We start from the raw sequence: 22,320 nt of genomic DNA on the forward strand, positions 1-22,320 counted from the left end.
ATGACTTACGGCCAACTTTACATGCTAGAATTCTGTTTATTGTAAGACAGTTCATCCCAATGTAAATTAGTTAAGAAATAATGTTGAAAATTAAGTTTCAGAAACGTTTTGATTCCTTCATTAAAACTAATAATTGTGTAATACAATTTAAGACTCGCAACTTTGTCGTAAGTTGTTTTGTAAAACGGGCCCCAGGAGTCTGTAAACTGTAATTAATTGTGCTTGTCACACCAAATAGCAACTAATGCATTGAAGAAATGCAGGAGGCAAGCCACGGCCATTTAACAGTTCAGTCCTTTGGTCAGAATTCGGCATTGACACTACGTGCTTCTTGTCATACCAAGAGTTTATAACCTACCTGTATTAAACAGGATCACAACTTACAGGAATTTATTAGGATCACAACCTACACATTTATTAGGATCACAACCTACATGTATTAATTAGGATCACATCTGTACTGTCCGATTTAAATCAACAGGCTGTCATTTCTAAATTTTAAAAATTTGCTTTTGTCTAAGGTGAAGAGGGATGTAATGTCTATATCTTAAATAGTTCATTCAGATTAAATGTTTTCCCACACTTAGGAATGTGCTCTATCAGCGAAAGCTATATATTTAGTATTAAGTCAGTAATTGATGTTGACAGCCTCAGCCACGCGGTTTGTGAAATTGCTTAGTTATGTAGTTTAGAATTAAAGAGTTGAATTGGACAGACGCGTTCCTCTTATGAGTGTCTAGAGCACGACAATTACGGACAGTACAACATCCTACATATATTAATTACGATCACAACGTATATGTATTTATTAGGATCACATTTTGCATGCATTTATTGGTATCACAACCTACATATATTCATCAGGATCAAACTCTACATGTATATATTAGGATCACAACCTACATGTATTTATTAGGATCACAGCATGTATGTACATGTATTAATGGTTAAGTGACTGCATTGTATTGTAACGGGAAGGGAGAAAATGTAACAAAACAGGCTGGAATTTGGTCCCAGCCTCCTGAATCTACTAGGTGCTCTACCAACTGAGCCTTCTGGCCACCAGTGAACAAACCTGGCTGACCGCTTCATTCCTCTGTCCTTAAATGTCTTCCCACCCAGGATCTCAATCCCCTGTCAGTTTCAGGGGCTGGTCTACAGCACCAAATGTAACAGGGAAAGAAAAAATGCAACAGACCAGACTGGGATTCAAACCTGGGCCCCCTGAATCTAGTCAGGTGCTCTTTCATCTGAGCTAACTGGCCAACGGCGATAGAACCCTGCTGACCGCTACAATATAATGACAAAGTAGCACTGTCAATTCAACACATAAAACAATCAAATTTACAATGACACATTGTAAGAAAAACAATGAAAATGCAGGGATTTATTTTTAAGCATTTGAAGTTATAGCTGTATAAATAAATATACAAATGGGTATTGAATGCAGTAAAACGATTATGACACTAGGAATAGAATTCAGTATAACATGAAATCAATGGTATGCAGGTGTAAATAGTCAACTTGAAAACAATCCAACAATAACCAAGTCCTTGTGAATGCTCACTAAAGCTACACAGTGACCATCATGTCCTCACTAAAGCTACACAGTGACCATCACATCCTCTAACATGTGCTATACTTCAGATCAACAGAATCAACAAATTCACCTAAATATAATGTCTAGGGTTGTGCGGCTTTCACATGTGGGCCTTTATGAAATTCATTAGTCCATTTGTAGATCCATCATGACTTGAAACAGGATCTTTTCCTTTAAGCTCTGGCTGAATGACTTTTGCTAACTGTTTTCCAAGTTCAACACTAGAATAACAAGAAATGTTTTTGAAGCATGTATGTAATCTACAATGATAGTGAAAAATAAGGGTTATCCACTAATCTGGGCAATCACAATACTGTATAATGTCTCAAGATTCTGAGCAGACATTTCCACATACCAAGTCATTTGAGTTGTGACTTGAAAATAATGGGGGGTCATTTACTCTTTAGGGGGTACCAGTGTACCAAGTTTGATGTCTGTCATCAAAGGGTTCTCAAGATATTGATATCAACATTAATAGGGGTCATCTTAGGATGTACCAAGTTTGATATCTGTTAAGCAAATTATTGTCAAGATATAGAGCAGACAATATCTTGCTAGGTCCAATTGGACCTTGTGACCTCAAAATCAATAGGGGTCATCTGCATTGTAAGGGGAAATTGGTAAACCTGTGTACCAAGTTTAATGTCTGTCAAGCAAAGGGTTCTCAAGATATTGATCAGACAGAATCTTCCCATTTCTAGAGTGGATTGACCTTATGACCTCAAAATCTATAGGGATCATTTATTCTCTATGAGCAACCACAGTACCACGTTTAATAACTATCAAGCAGAGGGTTCTTTAGATATTAAGCAGACGAGACTTGGTCTACAGAATGACTGACAGGTGTAAAACAATAATTATTCCCTCTTTTTCAAAGGGGGAGGGGGATAAAAAAAACCAATAAACAGGTCATCAGTTTACATTATAGATATTGGATCAATAAACAGGTCATCAGTATACATTATAGATATTGGATCAATAAACAGGTCATCAGTTTACATTATAGATATTGAATCATTGCACTTGGAAAGCAAAATCCATTATAGTATACAGTGTAGCTTTAGATATTTTTGGTATTAAAGTAGAAATATATAACTGAATTAAGGGAAGTAACTCCATACAGGTCTAAGCAAGTGCTATTTTTAAAAGTCTTATAATCAGGGGTGTGATTTTTCCTCCTTTCAGAGGAAATCCTCTGATTTGCTCAATTTTCAAAAAAAATGAAACTCTGGATTTAATCTACAGTGGCAGAAAATGATATTTTTCCAGGTAGGGTGAGGTTTTGACCAGTTTCCCTCTGATTTCTGAGGAATTCAGTCACATCCCTGTATAATGACTTGAAAGTATTATCCTCTGCTAACTACGTTGAAGAAAATTGTGTGGTCTGAGAAAAACTCACCCCCACTGGTCATATGAGTTGACATCCCAAATAGTTCCTTGGACAAAGATCTTGTGTTCATACATTGCTACAAACAAAAAATCAAGAAATGATAAAGTAAGCAATGATCTATTGACCTAGAAATGAGCATTCTAGAAATCAAAATTTACAATTACATTATCAAAAATTTGTCATATTCAGAATATATACTCCTCTAAACATGCAGTGACTCACCAATTAGGAGACCAAGAGTGAATGGGGTGAGTTTCTGGAACAAAATGGAATTGCTTGGTCTGTTTCCTTCAAAGACCTGAAAAGAAAGTATGTTGAAACTGCATCATTATGATTATATCTACTTACGTACTCATAATCAAAATAGTGGGGAAGAAAAGATAAACAATATTTTAACCATGTAGAATTTATCTAAGTATATTATTTTGTCATGAAATGCAACCAACTACTAAATGCTAAAACTGTAGTATGACCTTGTTTGTGAATGTTCATGATGATGTCCTTGATGACCTTGTTTGTGAATTACCTTGTTTGTGAATGTTCTTGATGACCTTGTTTGTGAATGTCCTTGATGACCTTGTTTGTGAATGACCAGATTGTGAATGTCCTTGATGACCTTGTTTGTGAATGACCTGATTGTGAATGTCCTTGATGGCCTTGTTTGTGAATGTCTTTGATGACCTAGTAATAACTGACCTTGTGAGGAAGAATATGATCGATGTCAGCCTTTGACATTCCAGAAGCTACCAGTTCCTCTCTAGCTTCATCGGTTGTCTTTCCTTTCATCAGAGCTTCAGTCTGGGCCAGAAAGTTGGCAGTCAGAATCTACAAAACAATATGGGATCAGGAGTATCTTATGCTGTGATTTGGACTGATTTAATGGCATGAACGAAATTGGATTAAAAACATATTCACGACAAATACATGTGTCCGATATTTACATTAATCTCCTCAAACAATATCTACATGTAAATTGTCAATGCTGCAATGACAATTACATGTTAGATCTTGATTTATACTTTTTTTTAACTTTAAACTTTCTTCACCTATCAACTTCAAGACCTATAAACTATACTACCCAAAATTTGATAAGGATCACTAGGTTATATGTGTGTAATTTACCACTAACATAACAAAAGACATAAATTTGACTCAGAAATGTGTTTACTCAGGTTATGAATGAAAATTCATGAACGGCATGAACTTTTATCAATATGGAATGCTTGAAATCTGATAACAACACCAAAAGGCATTTCATTACAAAAAGTTAACAGCAAACCAGAGAAAGAATTACACAGTTTTGGGGGATAGTCCATCATTACACTTAGGCAATGAAGTGTCAATACCGGGTATGGCCTCCCCTTGCATCAATGACGGCTTGACAACGTCGAGCCATGCTGTCAATAAGCACCCGGATGTTTCCAATGGGAAGGTTGTTCCACTCTTCCATGAGGGCGTTTCCGAGCTCTGCCAAAGTCGTGGGTTGTGCTCTACGGCGTGAAAGGGCAACCTGCAGCATGTTCCATACATGCTCAATCGGGTTCAAGTCCGGCGAGCACGCTGGCCAGTCAATACGGACAATTGTCTCCTGCTGAAGGTACTGCTCCACCACCCTGGCACGATGAGGACGGGCGTTATCATCCATCAGGATGAACTCAGGGCCAACAGCACCAGCGTAGGGTCTGACGTAAACATCGAGGATCTCATCCCGGTACTGTACCCCCGCCATTGTTCCTCTCTCCAGGACATGAAGATCTGTTCTTCCATCCCTGCTGATTCCACCCCAGACCATGATGGAACCACCACCATAACGGTCATGTTTACTGATTTTGGCATCGGAAACGTTCAAGTTGTCGTCGCCACACTCGGTGCCTCCTGTCTGTAAAGTCCAAACAATACCTGGACTCATCGGTGAACAGAACTTGAACCCAATCGTTCTGTGTCCAAGTGACATGATCTTCAGCCCAGTCCAATCGCTCCCGCTGGTGTCGAACAGTCAGAGGGACTCGAACACATGCCCTTCTTGAGTTGAGACCTGCATTGTGAAGCCGATTCCGTATCGTCTGAGTGGACACATTCACCCCCGAGGCATTCAGGAGGTCGTTACGTAGGCTGGTTGCTGTCCAGAAGGGATGGCGTCGTGCCTGAAGAGCCACAAAATGGTCTTGGCGTTGGGTTGTCGACCTCTGACGACCACCCCCATGTCGGTGTGCTGCTGTACCAAAAGTTTGCTGTCGGTTCCAGGCCCTGTTTACAACGCTCTGGCTGACGTTTAGTGCATTTGCAACGTCACGTTGTGAATAGCCAGCGTCAAGCATTCCAATAAATCTGCCCAGTTGTTCTGTCATCAGGTGATGCCTTACACGTTGAGGGGGCATTGTGTTGATAAACGTAGTGTAAACACTCAAGTAGTTTGAAATTTTAGAAAGAATCAGAAACCGATGCTTGAGTGAAAATCTTGCAATGGCAGCAAAAGCATAAACTGTGATATGAGAAACGCATTTCCCATGGCATGAAATGCATGTGCAAGTTTATTGAAGACGTTTTTGATTTCACTTTGACATAATATTGCCAGTTATGCAGTTAATAATTTTTTAAACAGAAAAATATCTATGATCCTTATCAAATTTTGAGTAGTATACTAATCACATATAAAGTAGTAGGTAACAGTACATGTAAGTGTGCTGTGCATGTGTCATTCAACTTCAAATTTCAACAAGCCGTGTGTACAACATATACCGTATAGTGGTTTATTCTCCACGGGTCTAAAATTTGGCAATTTGCTAGCTCAAAGGTGTGCTAATAATTTTAGCCAAATAAATTTTGGCTAACAAGAAAGAGCTATTTCTCTTGCAAATACTGGAGTTGCAATTGTGTGCAAATATGGCAGGTGAAAATTTGGCAGAGAGCTATCTAACCGCTAAAATAAACCAAATCTATCACCCTGCTGAGAAAACTCGCTATATGGTATATGAAAGTTGTGCCACTTAATCTCTCTCTGTCTCTCTCTCTCTGATGAAACCTATTTATTGAGGTTGTTTTTACAATGTCTACAAGATAGTGCACACACTGTAAAGAAAAAAATATGCACTATCTTATGTACTTATAGAGACATCTATAAAGTATAAAAGCTTATCCAATATTCTCTTTTGAATTGCAAAAAAAAAAATTTAATAAAGAATATCAGTAAGGACATGTCCCCACACCACTTGTCCCCACTGATCTCATATCTTCTATCTATACCTTTAGTATTTTGTGGAATTTTAGTTCTCTAATCTCATAGTGCACTTCTGTCCTCACAGCTCAAATGGTTAAAAATTGTCCTCACTTTACACATTTCTAATATCAGCCCCTCTCTCTCAATCTTTTTTTTTAAAGGTTGGAGATGCAAATTCGAATACTGAATTATTCTACCTCATGGTGTAAACCATTTTGAACTGGATTCTGGGTCTCCACTGGCATTAAAAAGTCACATGGAATTAACCGTGTACCTGAATAGAGCAAAAATTTCATCCATTACTAAACATAGGTGCATATACATAAACTGTGTCAAACACATTCAACCTCACCCGACCAAAAAAGTACAAACACAGAACAAAGAATTCAACCCACAAACCACCAAATATGGCCAAGTCATAAAAATAAATGATTTGACACAAAATATTATCCACGATTTGAGCTATTTGTAATCATTTTGCTTTTTTTTTTTTATACATTTCATGATTTTCAAATACCAAGTCTTTAACAAATTTGGGTATGTTAATGCCGCCGTCTTCAAGGTAATGTCACAGAATACTGGGTCGAATCCTTTCAAATACAGGTCATGATGACACAGTTTTATTTATCAAACAAACTTGACTGAATCTCTGACCTTGATGGATGAGTTGATAAAATGCGTGCTGTCCATTTGTCCCGGGTTCTCCCCAGATGATGGGTCCAGTCTTGTAATTACATTTCTGTCCACTCCTAGTTATGTATTTTCCATTACTCTCCATATCACCCTGCTGGAAGTAAGCTGCGAATCTGTGCATGTACTGTAATAGAAATGTGTAAAGCTAAGGGCTGAAACCTTACGTGACCCTTACAATACAATATTTTTATACACAGATCGCGATATCAAACACTTAAGGAATAAATATCTGAATTGTTGTATTATAAAAACAATAAAAGCATTGGATAAATTTGCATATTGCTAATTACATTAGTTACCCTATGCTTTCAATGGTTTAATACAGCCATCATATAAACAAACCTCGTTATCTCGAACTCAATGGGACCGAGAAAAAACTTCGAGACATCTGAGGATTTTAGATATCAAGGGTAATATACTGAAAGAATAAGTAGTTGGGACTTCCGAATCACTTCGACATAGCCATGGTATTCGAGGTATCAGTGTTTGAGATACCAATCTCCAACTGTATATTCTTTTATATTCACCATGATTCATATTTTAGTTTTCATGTTCAGTTACAAAATGTATCTGGTGTATATCCAGAATTACATTACAACTCAAAGTGAATCAGAAAACTTTAAAAGTTGTAAATTAATTTATAAATAACTAGAAAGTTATTCATGCAAAGATGCAATACATGAAATATTACTCATAATAATTTTTTTTTTTTTTCAATCTGACAATTTAATGGTGACCACTGAACAGTAATTTGTAATGCTCTCTGTTGGTATAAACCAAATCATGACTACAGAGAAAGCAAAATAAGCAATTTTTGAGAGCAACTGTAATTTGTTGAGGATTTATTAAACAAAGTAATGTGTAATGAACTGAACTGAAATTGGCAAAAAAACCATCGAATAATGAACCAAACAGTAAATTGTTTCCGTTTTGGCAAGTCATTACCATAGTAACTCAAAATATAATGTACCTGGAGTCTCAACAACAAATTGTTTTGAAGTGCTACCCCATAGGTAATTTTCACCAGCACAATATATAACTCTGTAGAGCAATTTTACAAGCACAACCAATCTGGTAGCTGGGCGACCAGTGGTTTATTCCAAAGAAAGTATAATTATGTGATACAGTTCGAATGCTTTCATCCACACAAGCACAAATACCAATATACATGAACATTTTTCTACATCTTTTCCACTGCCTCCAGAGGGAGATAAAAAACCAGTTACAAAGCTTTTTATTAATTGGTTAACTAATGGTGGGAATAGAAATTAAGGAAGTCATATTTAGCAATGACATGTTGAAAGAGTAACATACTTGATCATAGGGTAGTAAGGTCTGTGTTTCTGCTCCGAAGAAGTTGTTGTACCATACACCTATCATTGCTAGGATCATAGGAATCTAAAGAAATCGACAATTAAAGATGTGGAAACAATACAAAACACATACTATCTACTGTAGATTCTGAAATATACACAAGGAATTTATCATCTTGTAATTTATAGAGAGAAATGCCATTCGTAAAATAAAATTACATGCTTTTATTTCTATATTACTGAAATACAGAGAAAAAACACTTGATCAATAGTCCATTCGCAAAGTCACATTCTTGCGATTTGATGTCTACAAATCATTTTGCGACATTAATCATGCGTGTAAAAATAAAGAATCAACAGTAACTCTAAGTAATACTTTCATTAATACAAGCAGCTTACATTTGATTCTAGAGGAGCACTAATAAAGTGGTTGTCCATGAAGTGTCCCCCAGCCTGCAAGTCCTCAAAGTTATCCATCCCTACAAGTAAGCAGTGTAAAATATTTATAAAAAGACAGTAAATACACAAGTAGTGCGTTTGAGATCGCCATTCCTGTTGTTCTCGTGTGCCCGTTCTTATGGCAGTGAATGGCGAGAACATGTGCGCATAAATGTATTCTTGTTCTTCGACCACACTACCTACAGAGGTGGTATTAGTTCTTGCACTTTGAACCCGTTCTCGTGATGTTTACTCAACATTCGGGATCAGCAGGAATTTGTACTCGTGCAAAGAACAGCAGTCTAAAATGCACTCAAAGTAATCCTATGCCCTTTTTAATAATCATGGTAATCAAAACAGTCTGGTGTATATAAAAAAAAAAAAAAAAAAAAAAAAGAGACTTACCAATGTAGAGGGCAATGGACAATCCAATGGCTGACCACAGGGAATATCGACCACCTACCCACTGTCAAAAGTCATTAACAATTCATTACTATGTAGCCATTTTGGTTTCATCATATCATCTAGTTTTCTACCTTTGTAGCATACATGGACCAAACTCTATTTTTTTTAAAACTAAGGTTAAATTCAGACAAAACTAATAGTACTCACATCCCAAAATCCAAACATATTCTTCTCATCGATTCCAAAGTCTTTCACCTTCGTCTGTAAGAACAGTTACAAATTACACAGACGATAGTTAAATATTAACAATAAAATTACACAGACGATGGTTACATATTAAATTACACAGACGATGGTTAAATATTAAATTACACAGACGATGGTTAAATATTAAATTACACAGACGATAGTTACATATTAACAATAAAATTACACAGACGATGGTTACATATTAACAATAAAGTTACACAGACGATGGTTAAATATTAACAATAAAATTACACAGACGATGGTTACATATTAACAATAAAATTACACAGACGTGGTTACATATTAACAATAAAGTTAACACATTTTTGCTCGTTATTTTTTTGGGTTTTCTTTTATCAGTAAATTGACATAACAAACAAGTACAAGATTTATTTGCACTACATGTATGGTACCCATGAAATTAGAAATCCAAAACTTACTGCATTTGTTGAGAGAGCAACAAAGTGTTTGGCAATGGCACTATTCTGTGATAAAAAAAAAATAATAATAACAACACATTTTACCAACTATAAGCACTGTAAAATTCATTTATCTGTGTTTATTACACACATTTGGTACATGAAAATGCATGGTATTTTTATACTACACCTCTTTTGCAACTTCCAGGAGCCATGCCTTTGCTGATTGTGCATTGGTGATGGTTTCCTGGGTTGTGAAAGTCTGTAAAAGAAAGATCAACACTTTGAAGTATCGCAAAATACAATGTTTTTTGCCATTTGCGTAATCCATATAATAAATCATAACTACACACACCATGACACCATACACTGCCATGATGATTATGGCGGCTCTGGTAAAATTTTACAAACTGATCACATTATAATCTTCCACACTTACACATACAATGTACATGTATATGCTTGAAAAATTCCTGATTTCCTGTAACATTGCAGTAGAATTGTTACCTTGGAGGCAATAATGAACAGCGTAGTTTCAGGTTTAAGCTTTTTCAGAGTTTCAGCCATGTGGGTGCCGTCTATATTGGAGACAAAATGGACATTTGGGCCTTTCTTGTAGGGCTTCAACGCTTCTGTCACCATCAGAGGACCCTAAAGAATCACCATAGAAGTGGTTTATAAAATGGTGTAAACTGTCCCAACCTACTTTATATTGTATATAATGAGTAAAAATTACTTTCATTCCTTATACTTTCATTTAGTAAACTGTATTTGATACATTATTTGATGAATAATTCTAAAGAAAATATAAATTTTATATGACGCGGATCAATATTGCCATAGCAACAAGATGGAAACAGTAAAGCCAAATGTATTGTGATGTCATTCCTAGGACATCATATCGCGGGACTAAACAACAACTTTGTTTATACGATATAAAGAATGTTGATAATGTCAAATGAACCAATCAAATTGCATGTTACAAGTAAAATTAAATTATATATATATATACATATAATACCTATATCAAATTATCTCCCTTTGTGAATAATCTATGAATCTAATGAGTTTCAAATTCATTTTTAACTTTTAAAAATTGTGCATACTAATGATTGCATATGAAAGATGTTCATGTATGTTACACACCAGATCTGAGCCCCCTATACCAATGTTGACCACATCAGTTATGGCCTTCCCTGTGAAGCCTTTCCATTTTCCACTCTGTACAGAATCAGTAAATTCTCTCATGTGTGTCAATACTGCATTTACATCTGGCATTACCTGAAACATACTTCAATGTCAATTTCTTTATCAATGCCTCATCAAGTATTAATTATATATAACCAGATACTTTGCTGGAAAATATCTTCAATATCAAAGAGTTTAAAGCCAAGCCTGACCCATAACCTTCAGGAAGATGATGTATACTGTATGAATTCAAATCATATCAGCTGTCTTCTATTTCCAATTTTTAAAATGATGATTGATGAATACTTACATCTTTTCCATCCACCATTATGGGAGTGTTCGATTTATTTCTGAGTGCTATATGTAAAACAGCTCTCTTCTCTGTGAAGTTAATCTTTTCACCTGTAAACATTCCTGCTCTCATTTCTTCAACTTTCCTCTCTTTTGCCTGAAAACCAATAACAAAGCATTCTTATTATGGTATCCACATGCACTCCCATTTTTGGCAATTACAACAGACCTGGATTTCTTGAAAAAATCTTAAGTTGAAAATTGGACTTAAGTCTTAAGATTTTACTCAAATTTTGAATGCTCATAAAAAAGAAAACTCACACTTAAGTTCGAGATTTTTTCGAGAAATCCAAGTCGGGTCAAGTTCTTTAAAATCACACATCAAGCGGTCAGATTTACACGATTTGAGCATACATGTACATCTCTTCCACTTGAAATTATAACTGAAAGTTTGTGTTTTATATGTCATTTTCAAACATAATTCACTCATTCACTTACCAGCTTAAAAAGTAGTTTCATTGTTGTGCTGTCCAACAAATTCTTTGAATAATCCAGAAGAAAATCGCCATCTTTTGTTTGTAAGCTCTGGCTATAATACATTATGATAGGATTTGTATTTTTCAAATTACAGACAGGAATGGCTGTGAACAACATAAAGGTATATGTATTGCTAAGATTTACAATAAGCGGCCCATAAACCACAACACTTACCTGAGTCACCTTGTACATACAAAGATGAACGTTTGGTCCTAGTAAGTTTTGACAAATTTTGTCCACTTGATAAAAACATTATTAACTTGTAATAACTGTGGAATCATCATTGTTTGTGGGGGATTGATGTTCGTGGATTTCGTGGGTCACTCTTACATGTGAATTTACGTGTTCTTCAACATTGTTTTAAACCAAGTAGAGTTATCTCCCCACGAATCAAAATAATTCCCCAGTATAAATAACAATTAATAATATCTGACATGCTATTACATACATAAAGCAAACCTCCAGGGCCAGCTAAAAATAGTTTGTTTTAACCAAACTTCATTATACAGTAAAACATGGATATAGCAAACCTCCAGGGCCTGCAAAAAACAGTTTGTAATAACCATTTTTCATAATATCCAATAAGATTTTCATTATTTTCCGTTAATAGGGGAATAAATATCACTTGATAATAAGCGTGAATTTGTTATAAGTGCATTTTACTGTACAACTGTTTTAACCAGAAATGTTTACACTCACTAAATCTTTTCTCTTATATTTCTTTTGAAATTGACATTGCTTTTATCATGCAATGAATACATGTTTGTTGCAAACTAGTTTGATCCGGGTTTTCTAGTACCACCTGTCTGCAAAATCATTACCAAATATGGAGTGTCATCAAGGTGAAAGGGTGCATTGCCTGTTCCATTTAACGTAACCAATGGGTCAACTACATGATATTTTAGATCTCAATTGTAGTTTATATTTTTAAATAATGCAAAAAAATATATATATAAACAATAAAATGTCTTTCTTTGTTGTTTCATTGGGTGATGAAGGTATATGTAGCAATCATTGCAGAAAAAATTTGCATAACCCATTTACACGGATTATGCATTTTTTCTGCAATGCTAGCTACCTTCATCACCTGATGAAACAACAAAGATTGATTGATTGATGTTTTCCACCACACTCAACAATTTTTCAGTTATATGGTAGCGCCCAGTTTTTATTGGTGGAAGTGAGAACCCAGATACAATGTACCTGGGAAGAGACCACCAACCTTCCGCAAGTAAACTGGGAAACTTTCTCACTTACCGGCGCGAGCGGGATTCCAACCCACGCCAAACAGAGGTGAGAGGCCGTGTGATTTTGAGCGCGATGCTCTAGCCACGGAGGCCCAAAAAAACAAAGAAAGCATTTTATTGTTTAAATATTTTGTTTAAAACTTGCATTTACAAATAACTGTACATGTCACTTAGCCATCAAATGACAAAAGGGGATGAAAAACTTGTAGATACCTTCCAGCACAAATGTCTTAGGAAAATCTTAAAGATCTACTGGCCAATGAAAATACCAAATGTAGCAGTTAGAGAGATAGCAGGAGTAGGCTAAGCAAAGATCAGCACTATGATAAAAACACGCAGATGGCAGTGGATTGGACATGTGCTACAGATAGATAAAAGAACACACCCATATGTAGCCCTTAGTTGGACACCAGAAGGAAAAAGAAAGAGAGGAAGACCGAAGGAAACGTGGAGAAGAACAATAGAAAGAGAGAGGAAAGAACTAGGTTTTGGGTCATGGACAGAGGCAGCAAGATCAGCCCAGGACAGAAGTAAATGGAGAGGACTTGTTCATGGCCCTATTCTCCACGAGGAGAGAAGGAATTAAGTCAAGTAAGTCAAGTCACTTAGCCATCAACAGAGAGTCAGATGACTATTTCAATGTCAACAAACATGGACACTGAAGAAACAACATCCATGTGCTTAAGACTGCACACACTTGTGTAAAAACCATTTATTTAGTGATTAATCTGTCAACTACTTTGGTCAACTGTATTTTCTCTTTTTCGACTCCATGTTTTTATATTTACATCAAGGTAGTGTGCATGTTTAGGAGTACCCAACGTCATCAACAAACGTATTCATCGTGTTACCTCCCTGTATTTCATAAAAATAATCATTCCACTATGATTTTCTTTAAATAAAAAAGTTTTCAGGTATACGAATTCAGGAAAATTGATAGCTTTTTCAACTAATTCAGCTACATATTTGTTTGAACAAATTTATGTCTTGTTATGTAAGAATGCTGTGAGCTTCAGTCTTTTTAGCCGGTTCCTGAGAACCCTATTACCTGCAATTATCTTCTCTTCAAGCTGACTGAAAATGGCCCAATGGTTCTGGTGAAGAAGTTGAAAATGATTTGAAAGTTTTAAATGACCACAAAATGCTGATGGTAGAGGACAAAGTTTGATCAGATAAGCTCACTCTGGTGAGCAGAACATTCCCATACATGAAAAGTGCTTAAGACATCATCAATGATGCATTGGATGGAAATGTGATAGAAAAGCAAAGGGAGATCAGATTTCTTCCTTTTTTAGTTTTCCTTTTTCAAATATGATCTTCATATGCAGTAGAATTGTCCCTGTCTTTTTATATACCAGTAACAGTATGTGATCACAAACTTAGGTTTATAAAAAAAGACCTATCTAAATATCAGTGCAATAAAATTCCTATAAAATGATACATAAAAATTTAATGCCTTATCTTGTGATGGTGATAGTGTGGAGTTAGGGAACAAAGGGTGTAATGGATGAGAGACTGAAGAAGGATAGGAAGAAAGAAATACAGATTGAGATACCGGATAAGGATTTATAGCAGTAAAGGGTCTTATATAAAACATAATTATGTGTGTACATAAGCATTTTTTCCCCTATGCATTTCATAAAAATGATAAAATATCTATCTAGTATAAAGTTTAGTGATGTTAATATTCACTCTTGTAATATATTTTTTTCATGAAACTTTATTATTGGAAACTCAAACAAGTTTGATGAAAAATGTATTTATGCAATTTAATAGAATTTATAAAAAAGCAGCTTTAACCAGGGGCTATTTCAGTTGGTAGCATACCTTGCTAGAGAGTAAGGGGGCCTAGGTTCAAATCCTGGTCTGATCCAGTGCATTTTCTCCCTTCCTGTTACATTTGGTGTCGAAGACCAGCCACTAAAACTGACAGGTGAAAATGCTTACCTGGGGATGAAGATCTTGTGTGTCTCATTCAAAAACATTTAAGGCGGGAGAAATGTGGCTGTTAGTCAGGTTTGACCAATAGTGGCCAGATAGTTCAGTTGGTAGAGCAATTCAGACTAGAGATTCTGGGGCCTAGTTAGTACTAGTGGCCCTGGATTTGAACTAGTGGCCCTGGGTTTCAATCCTGGTCTGCATTTTCCCTTTCCTGTTACATGTACATGGAATATCATAATTTATATGACCCATAACTTTAAGAGAGGATGCTTTGATCAAACTGTATGTACTCCAATCATTGTATGTTTTACAATGAATTCACCTCTTCTTCCTTTTCTTCCATATACTGGCCATCTTTATTAAACAAATATTTTGCCACTGTTTGTGCGCATGATAAAAAGTTTTTAAAAAATGATTGCTTTGGGACTATTTGGAGCTGTTCACTTGAGATCAAATTTCAGGTGATTTGGCAGTGGTGGTGGTAAGGCATCCCTGTCCCTCACTGTATTTACAAAGAAAGATTATATTTATGTCTTTATTATCAGATGGTATGGTGAAGGCAGGCTGTTATGACTTGTGAGTTCCTGGAGAGTCGCGATGAGGTGGTTTGGTGAAGGCATGCTGTTGTGAGTGCCTGGAGAGTTGCGGTGAGGTGGTATGGTGAAGGAAGGCTGTTGTGAGTGCCTGGAAAATTGCGGTGAGGTGGTATGGTGAAGGCAGGCTGTTGTGAGTGCCTGGAGTCGCGATGAGGTGGTATGTTGAAAGCAGGCTGTTGTGAGTTCCTGGAGAGTCGCGGTGACGTGGTATGGTGAAAGCAGGCTGTTGTGGGTTCCTGGAGAGTTGCGGTGAGGTGGTTTGGTGAAGGCATGCTGTTGTGAGTGCCTGGATTATATTTATGTCTTTATTATCAGATGGTATGGTGAAGGCAGGCTGTTATGACTGTGAGTTCCTGGAGAGTCGCGATGAGGTGGTTTGGTGAAGGCAGGCTGTTGTGAGTGCCTGGAGAGTCGCGATGAGGTGGTTTCGTGAAGGCATGCTGTTGTGAGTGCCTGGAGTCGCGGTGAGGTGGTTTCATGAAGGCATGCTGTTGTGAGTGCCTGGAGTCGCGATGAGGTGGTATGGTTAAGGCAGGCTGTTGGGAGTGCCTGGAGTCACGATGAGGTGGTATGCTGAAGGCAGGCTGTTGTGAGTTCCTGGAGAGTCGCGGTGAGGTGGTTTGGTGAAGGCATGCTGTTGTGAGTTCCTGGAGTCGCGATGAGGTGGTATGGTTAAGGCATGCTGTTGTGAGTTCCTGGAGTCACGATGAGGTACGTGGTATGGTTAAGGCAGGTTGTTGTGAGTGCCTGGAGTCGCGATGAGGTGGTATGGTTAAGGCAGGCTGTTGTGAGTGTCTGGAGTCACAGTGAGGTGGTTTGGTGAAGGCATGCTGTTGTGAGTGCCTGGAGTCACGGTGAGGTGGTTTGGTGAAGGCATGCTGTTGTGAGTGCTTGAATATTCAGTGAAGTGGTTTGAAATACTTTCCTTCATCTATTGTTAGATTTCATTGGTTTTTATTGAAGTTTTTGTTACCTGTTATACAGGTATTTAAATAAGAGAAGCACGGCTTCTCGTGATTTTGGATAGTTGGTAAAATGGGTAGTAAAAACCGGGCCGGGCCACCTTCGTAAACCGATTTCTTTAGTTTTCTTCATATGTCTTTGCTGGTTTTGAAACTTACAGAATATATTCTTAATGATACATTCAGTCTTCGGTACAAAATTTAGCACTTAATATTACCTACAGATAAAGAATGCAATGATTGTATAAAATCGGTAGCGAGACCAGAACACACATTATTGCATATTTTCTGTAAACTATATGCACCTACTGCTGAAAACCTTGTATTTTTTCAATTCATAGAGAGTTGGATTTGATACTCAATGCATTACTTGACCATTTCAATGCCTTTTACATTACTTATCGGCGATTTTTCCAAACCCGGGCCAAGAGGAAACCGGATGCGGTTGACCCGGGCCAGCGTTATTTATTCCGATATAGTTGCTACTGTTTTTGATTAATTAACCGTAATTGTGAGATCAAAGTGATATCCATTCATAATTAGTAATTGATGGGAAGCTGAATTACGTTCAGGATGCGTCGAAGATGAAAGTGACAGGTAACGCCTTCGGTTTATTCGGAATTTTAATATTCGGCCATGGGTACCCGTGTCCAGTTTCCTTTTGACCCGGGTTTTAATAAATTGTAAATATCAAATATATAAGACTCACATAACACGTACTGCAGCATTTTGGTGATAAATTATCATAATATTTATCTAAATTATGTCTAGTTTCATTGTTGTGTAACATATATCAGTTGTAATCACAGAAAAATGTGTATTTTTTCTCGCTACCCATTTTACCAACCTGAAATAAACAATCGTTGATATTTTCACAGTGAAGCAAAATTATGCCGAAATATTTGTAGTGAAGACCCAATGTATCATCCAGATTAAGATTAAGAAGTTTCACATCAAACAAAAATAAAGTAACGAAGAAAACTAAAAAATTCGGATTATGAAGGTGACCTGGCCCAGCCCGGTTTTCACTACCCATTTTACCAACTATCGTGATTTTGCGAGTAAGTTATAAGCCCCATTCGAAGGCGATCTTCCCGTGCATTTTGACATGGCACGCACCCAGTGACCCATCCACAAAGCATTTATGAATACTTTTATTACTTATCTTATTTTCTCTTTGTAGAGAACAGAAGATGTATTTTTTCAAAGAAGATGTTTTTATATACACTTATAGATGTCAATAAACTGCACTCTTGAGAACGCTTATATACCTACACACTGTGTTTATTTATAGTATAAATTATTTATGTTCGGTTGAGTGTAACGAATTAGAACATAAGTAATATTATATACCAAGACCAGTCATGCAACTTGCAAGCTTCTTTTCTACGTTGTTGCAAGTTTTGCCACTGACTTAGAAGTTCCTTCTTTAATTATTCCTACACATATTTCTGTAGCTACCCATCATGCATTATTCTGCTAGACTTATTTTATACTGTATACATCGTTTACATCCTGAACTATCAAATGACATAAACACTGATATCATTTTCAAGTAGATCTACTTTAAATTACTCATTACCTGAACTTGTCAAATCTGGCTACATCCTCTTTAAACATCTGTAACATGTTTAACTTAGATCCCGTGGAATTGTAATAAGCCTGCAGCTCTTTCCATGCTGCCTCTTCAACCAACGGACCTCTTTTGATGTCAGCCATCGTGTAAAAGCACAGTCAAACTTTAAATCTTGTTCTGCTTCTGGTGTCACTTTCGTTTACACCGGCTTCCTCTGAAATCACCTTGACTCATTCGGAAGTATTCATTCGGAAGACATCGGATGTTTACATCTTGCATCGATCTCGTATATTTGGCAGGAGGACCCGAGTTTTACGGGGGTGGAGCCTCACCAAACCGTGGGGCATGTTAAGTAACTGAAGTCCTAGAGTAATTTGACGCATGCATAAAAATTACTCATGTGCATTTTCAAGAAACGAATTCATGAAATTTCGGAAATACGTAGGCCTAGTGACGGTACGCCAGTAACTTTTTTTTTAGAATAAGAACTTTATTTTATTTTGTACATTTTACTTTCATTACTGGAATTAACCACAGATTAATTGGTTGTAATTCAATAAGGTCCTACTAAACAGAGAACCCTATATTTTTTGTTGTTGTTTTTTTCTTAATTATTACAATTAAGTGTGTGAACTCTTTCACTACATGAATGATTGATAACGAAAGCAAGATTTTTTACTTAGTGATACTGCGACCTTGATCTTTGACCTTGAGAAACAATAGGTGCCCCCGCTTGGCAAAGGGTGTGCGAGCACCAGATTTGACGGTCCTAGCCCCAACGGTTCGGCCTGTATCCTGCCTACAAGATTTTCCTATTAACTGATACTACGGCCTTGACCTTTGGTTTTGAAGAATTAAAAAAGGCGTCCTCCACTTGGCATGAGGATCGAGTATGTGTACCAAGTTTGACGGTCTTAGGCTCAATAGTTCGGTCTGCATTCTGCCTACAAGGTATTCCTATTAATTAACTTATATATACTACGGCCTTGACATTGGACATATGACCTTGAAAAACAAGTGGTATCTTCCTTTCATCATTGTGATTAAATGTACCATGATGCAAGATGTACCATGATGCAAGATCCTAGCTGCAATAGTTTGATCTGTATTATGTCTACAAGGTTTACGTAGTAACAGATACTACGACCTTGACCTTTGACCCAAATCTAATCAGAATCAGACCTCTTGGATCCGCGCCGTATACTCTGCGTAAGAGGATCTGACATAACCCGACTAGGGGTCATGTTCATGTGAACTTTATGTTAACCAATCAGCGCGTCGCCTATGAAATCGTCGGTGTTCACAATTCATGGGAAATGACTGCGATTCTTTTTAGCCTGGTACCCAAGACCTTCCGATGTTCAAAGAACGAAGGAAGGATCTTCGTTCTTTGAACATCGGAAGGCCTCGGGTACCAGGCTAAACACATCGCAGCTAGATGTGGAGATTAAGCTGTAACTTGTAAAAACTTACGAATTGCCAGGAACCGCCTAATATTGGCTTTCATTGTCTGTATGGCGCAATCTGACTGGGTGATAGTTCTCTTGAATATTCCAAGCGAAAGGTCATGCGGACGTGACCCCCTATGGGGTTATGTTAGATCCTACTGTACATAGCGATTGTGAGCGTATCTTAGGATCTGATTTTAATTAGAAATGCCTTTGACCCCGGACCTTGAAAAACAAGTCATCTTCCTCTCATCTTGGTGATCAAATGAACCAAGTTGTAAGATCCTGGAACTTAATTACGGTTCATTGTGTATTTTGCCAACAAGGTCCGGACAGGGAAAGACGGACGACGCCATACCATAATTAATACATCCCGTCTTTGACGGGCGTATGATAATGCAGAATACAGTTTAGTAGTAAATATCCCATTTCATATATGATGAAAGGTGAAGATAACGAACAGTGATCAATCTCATAACTCCCGTAAGCAATACAAAATAGATAGTTGGGCAAACACGGACGGACCCCTGGACATACCAGAGGTGGGATCAGGTGCCTAGGAGGAGTAAGCATCCCCTGTTGACCGGTCATACGCATCGTGGGATTTCACTTCACATTTCGACATGGTGAATAAGACAATAAAACAAAGGTGCTTATACTTAGTGTTATTTAGTTCATCTGAATGGTATTTTGTTTAACGCATCACTCGAGAACTTTTCACTCATATTGAGACGTCACCAAGACCGGTGAAGGGCTTCAAATTTAGGCTTTTGCTCGGCGCTTACGGCCATTGAGCAGTGAGGGTTCTTTAGCGTGCCACTGCACCCACTGAGACACGGGGCATCGACTTAAGTATGTCGCGGCCTTCTGCATGCGGGGCCACCGCGGCGGTTCATGAAGGAAAGGTAACAATAACGAACAGTGACCAATCTCATAATTCCTATGAGGAATGGGAGTTGAGCAAGCACGAATATAGAGAATTTTCTAGAACACGGTTTTCCAACAGAATCATCCAGAAAGCTGGTTTTATCAAGAATAGCAGGGTTTTCCATGACGCAATAGAATTTTCCAGAAAAGCTGCCATTTTTTAAACCACCCCAGATATACCGGTATCAATAATATAAAAAAAAAAAAGAGTGGCATTTTACTATGCAATCTGAACGGTACCTGTTGTTAAATGGGCAACTCTTGTGTGAATTTAGTCACGAATATTGGCTGTTTCCATTGTAAAAAAGAAGATGTGATGGAAAAACAACGATGACAAAAGGAGTTTGCCAAGCTACCGTTTCATCCTAATGGGCTATGTTATATAACATTAGTGGATACAGTAAAACGCCCCGGCTGGAGTAATTTAAACAATATTTATTCAAATGATTTGATGGGATTGAGCCGTCTCTCTGGCTGGAGTGTACCGTACGTATTGCAACCCCAACACCTGGAGAAGAAACAGCTTATCAGGACTGTACTTGTGAGTTATGCCGACCAGAATGTCTGTGACTTATGTGGAGGGAGATCTACTAGGAATGACAATGGTGGATGATATTGTGCAACGATGTAATTGATGCTACTCGGAAACCAGTAGGCCGCAGAAATTTAGCCATAGAAGTGGAACGTGGAATTCCTGGCACCTGATGCATCACGCCTAGTAGTTCTACACATCCTGCTGTGGTTTGTTTCTTAATGGGATTACGACAAAGGTACACGTATTCCACTCTGTGAAGACACAGCTGCACAATTTACGAGAATGATGGTTTCAACCATGTTTACAAGATTTGGGAACAGTACTGTCTTACAAGACTTCATAATTTCTTTACAAGATTGGATGTTGGTTAGCTGGAGGTAATTGGACTCACTATAGACAATTTATTCATGATTTTCTTGTACACACGATAAAAGCTTTGGATTGTCATTCAATAGTTTCTCAATCACCGTATGTTTGAATTGTGAATAGAAAATAGTTTCTCAACAATTGTGTCTGAATTGTCAATAGTTTCTCAATCATTGTAATAAAGGTGTCTTTTCATAAAATTGCAGACGGTGGTCCAGAGGACCGACTTTCTGTCTTTCACTGCCTGGATCCATTTAATTCCCCCATTGAATCGGCATATAGAGAGCACCGTCTTCGGGTATAACGTCCGGCCTCTAAAGGTCTAAAGGTTACACACACTTGCAGCACTGCTGGTATTGGCGGACTCGCAGGGGTCGTTGGTCTAGGCGTAGGTGGTGTAGTGTCCGGGACTATCGACGGACTCTCGGACTGGGTACGTGTTGGCGTCGAAGACGGTGATCTAGGTGAATCCTCCACCGGTGGCGCTGGCGATTCTTCCATCGGGACCGGCGAATACTCTAACATAGCTGGTGGCGATGCTGGAGGTGCCGTTGGAGTAGCAGGAGCTGGTGGTAATGTTGGAGTAGGGTGGTGGGGCGGCGAGGAGGTCTTGCTGTCATGGACATCCTGGCTGTGCGGCGGCTAAAATTCGCCTACCATCTCGATCCCGGACCCCATCGTGCCGAATGAAGGACCCAGTGCCCTCCACTCGTTGTTCCTCGATCGACCAACACCAGTCGGAGTCTGTAGAAAAGGCGGACCCGTATCTCCCTTGTCATCTTCTTTTCTTCTAATAATACTTGGTCTTGTCTTCTCAGAGACTGGTCCCTGTAGTGGAATGAGTCGATTGCTACTATGGTGAAGATTTATAGTACATACTGCAGTAGGGGTCCTGCTATACTTGCAGTGGTTTGTTGCAGCGAGGTGCCGCGATGGCAGTCGACCCTCAGATCCCCTTGGAACGGGGACAGGTCTTCTTGAA

At 37.8% G+C, this 22,320-nt stretch overlaps 1 protein-coding gene across 1 annotated transcript; it reads right to left on the bottom strand.

The window, feature by feature from the left end:
- Window positions 1-1,372: 1,372 nt before the first annotated feature.
- Window positions 1,373-18,433, bottom strand: LOC125682999 (glucose-6-phosphate isomerase-like). The gene is made up of 17 exons (XM_048923651.2): window positions 18,069-18,433; window positions 11,702-11,792; window positions 11,223-11,360; window positions 10,871-11,005; window positions 10,232-10,375; window positions 9,915-9,986; window positions 9,746-9,790; window positions 9,264-9,317; window positions 9,057-9,117; window positions 8,613-8,692; window positions 8,215-8,298; window positions 6,862-7,024; window positions 6,405-6,481; window positions 3,687-3,815; window positions 3,213-3,288; window positions 3,000-3,066; window positions 1,373-1,821 (listed from the first exon to the last, which is right to left on the bottom strand). The coding sequence occupies exons 1-17, from the start codon at window positions 18,203-18,205 to the stop codon at window positions 1,701-1,703; spliced, it is 1,674 nt and encodes a 557-aa protein (XP_048779608.1). The 5' UTR covers window positions 18,206-18,433; the 3' UTR covers window positions 1,373-1,700.
- Window positions 18,434-22,320: the final 3,887 nt, after the last annotated feature.

This window comes from Ostrea edulis, chromosome 1, assembly GCF_947568905.1.
Source record: "Ostrea edulis chromosome 1, xbOstEdul1.1, whole genome shotgun sequence".
NCBI classification, from domain to species: domain Eukaryota; kingdom Metazoa; phylum Mollusca; class Bivalvia; order Ostreida; family Ostreidae; genus Ostrea; species Ostrea edulis.

What these genes read in the sequence shown, in the direction of transcription:
- LOC125682999 (XM_048923651.2), bottom strand. Translation starts at nt 18,205, where the DNA reads ATGGCTGACATCAAAAGAGGTCCGTTGGTTGAAGAGGCAGCATGGAAA. An exon ending in ATATGTTTGGATTTTGGGAT is followed by an intron (nt 9,118 to 9,263) that starts GTGAGTACTATT and finishes GACTTTTGACAG; the next exon opens with TGGGTAGGTGGTCGATATTC. An exon ending in TTATCAACTCATCCATCAAG is followed by an intron (nt 6,482 to 6,861) that starts GTCAGAGATTCA and finishes TGCTCTATTCAG; the next exon opens with GTACACGGTTAATTCCATGT.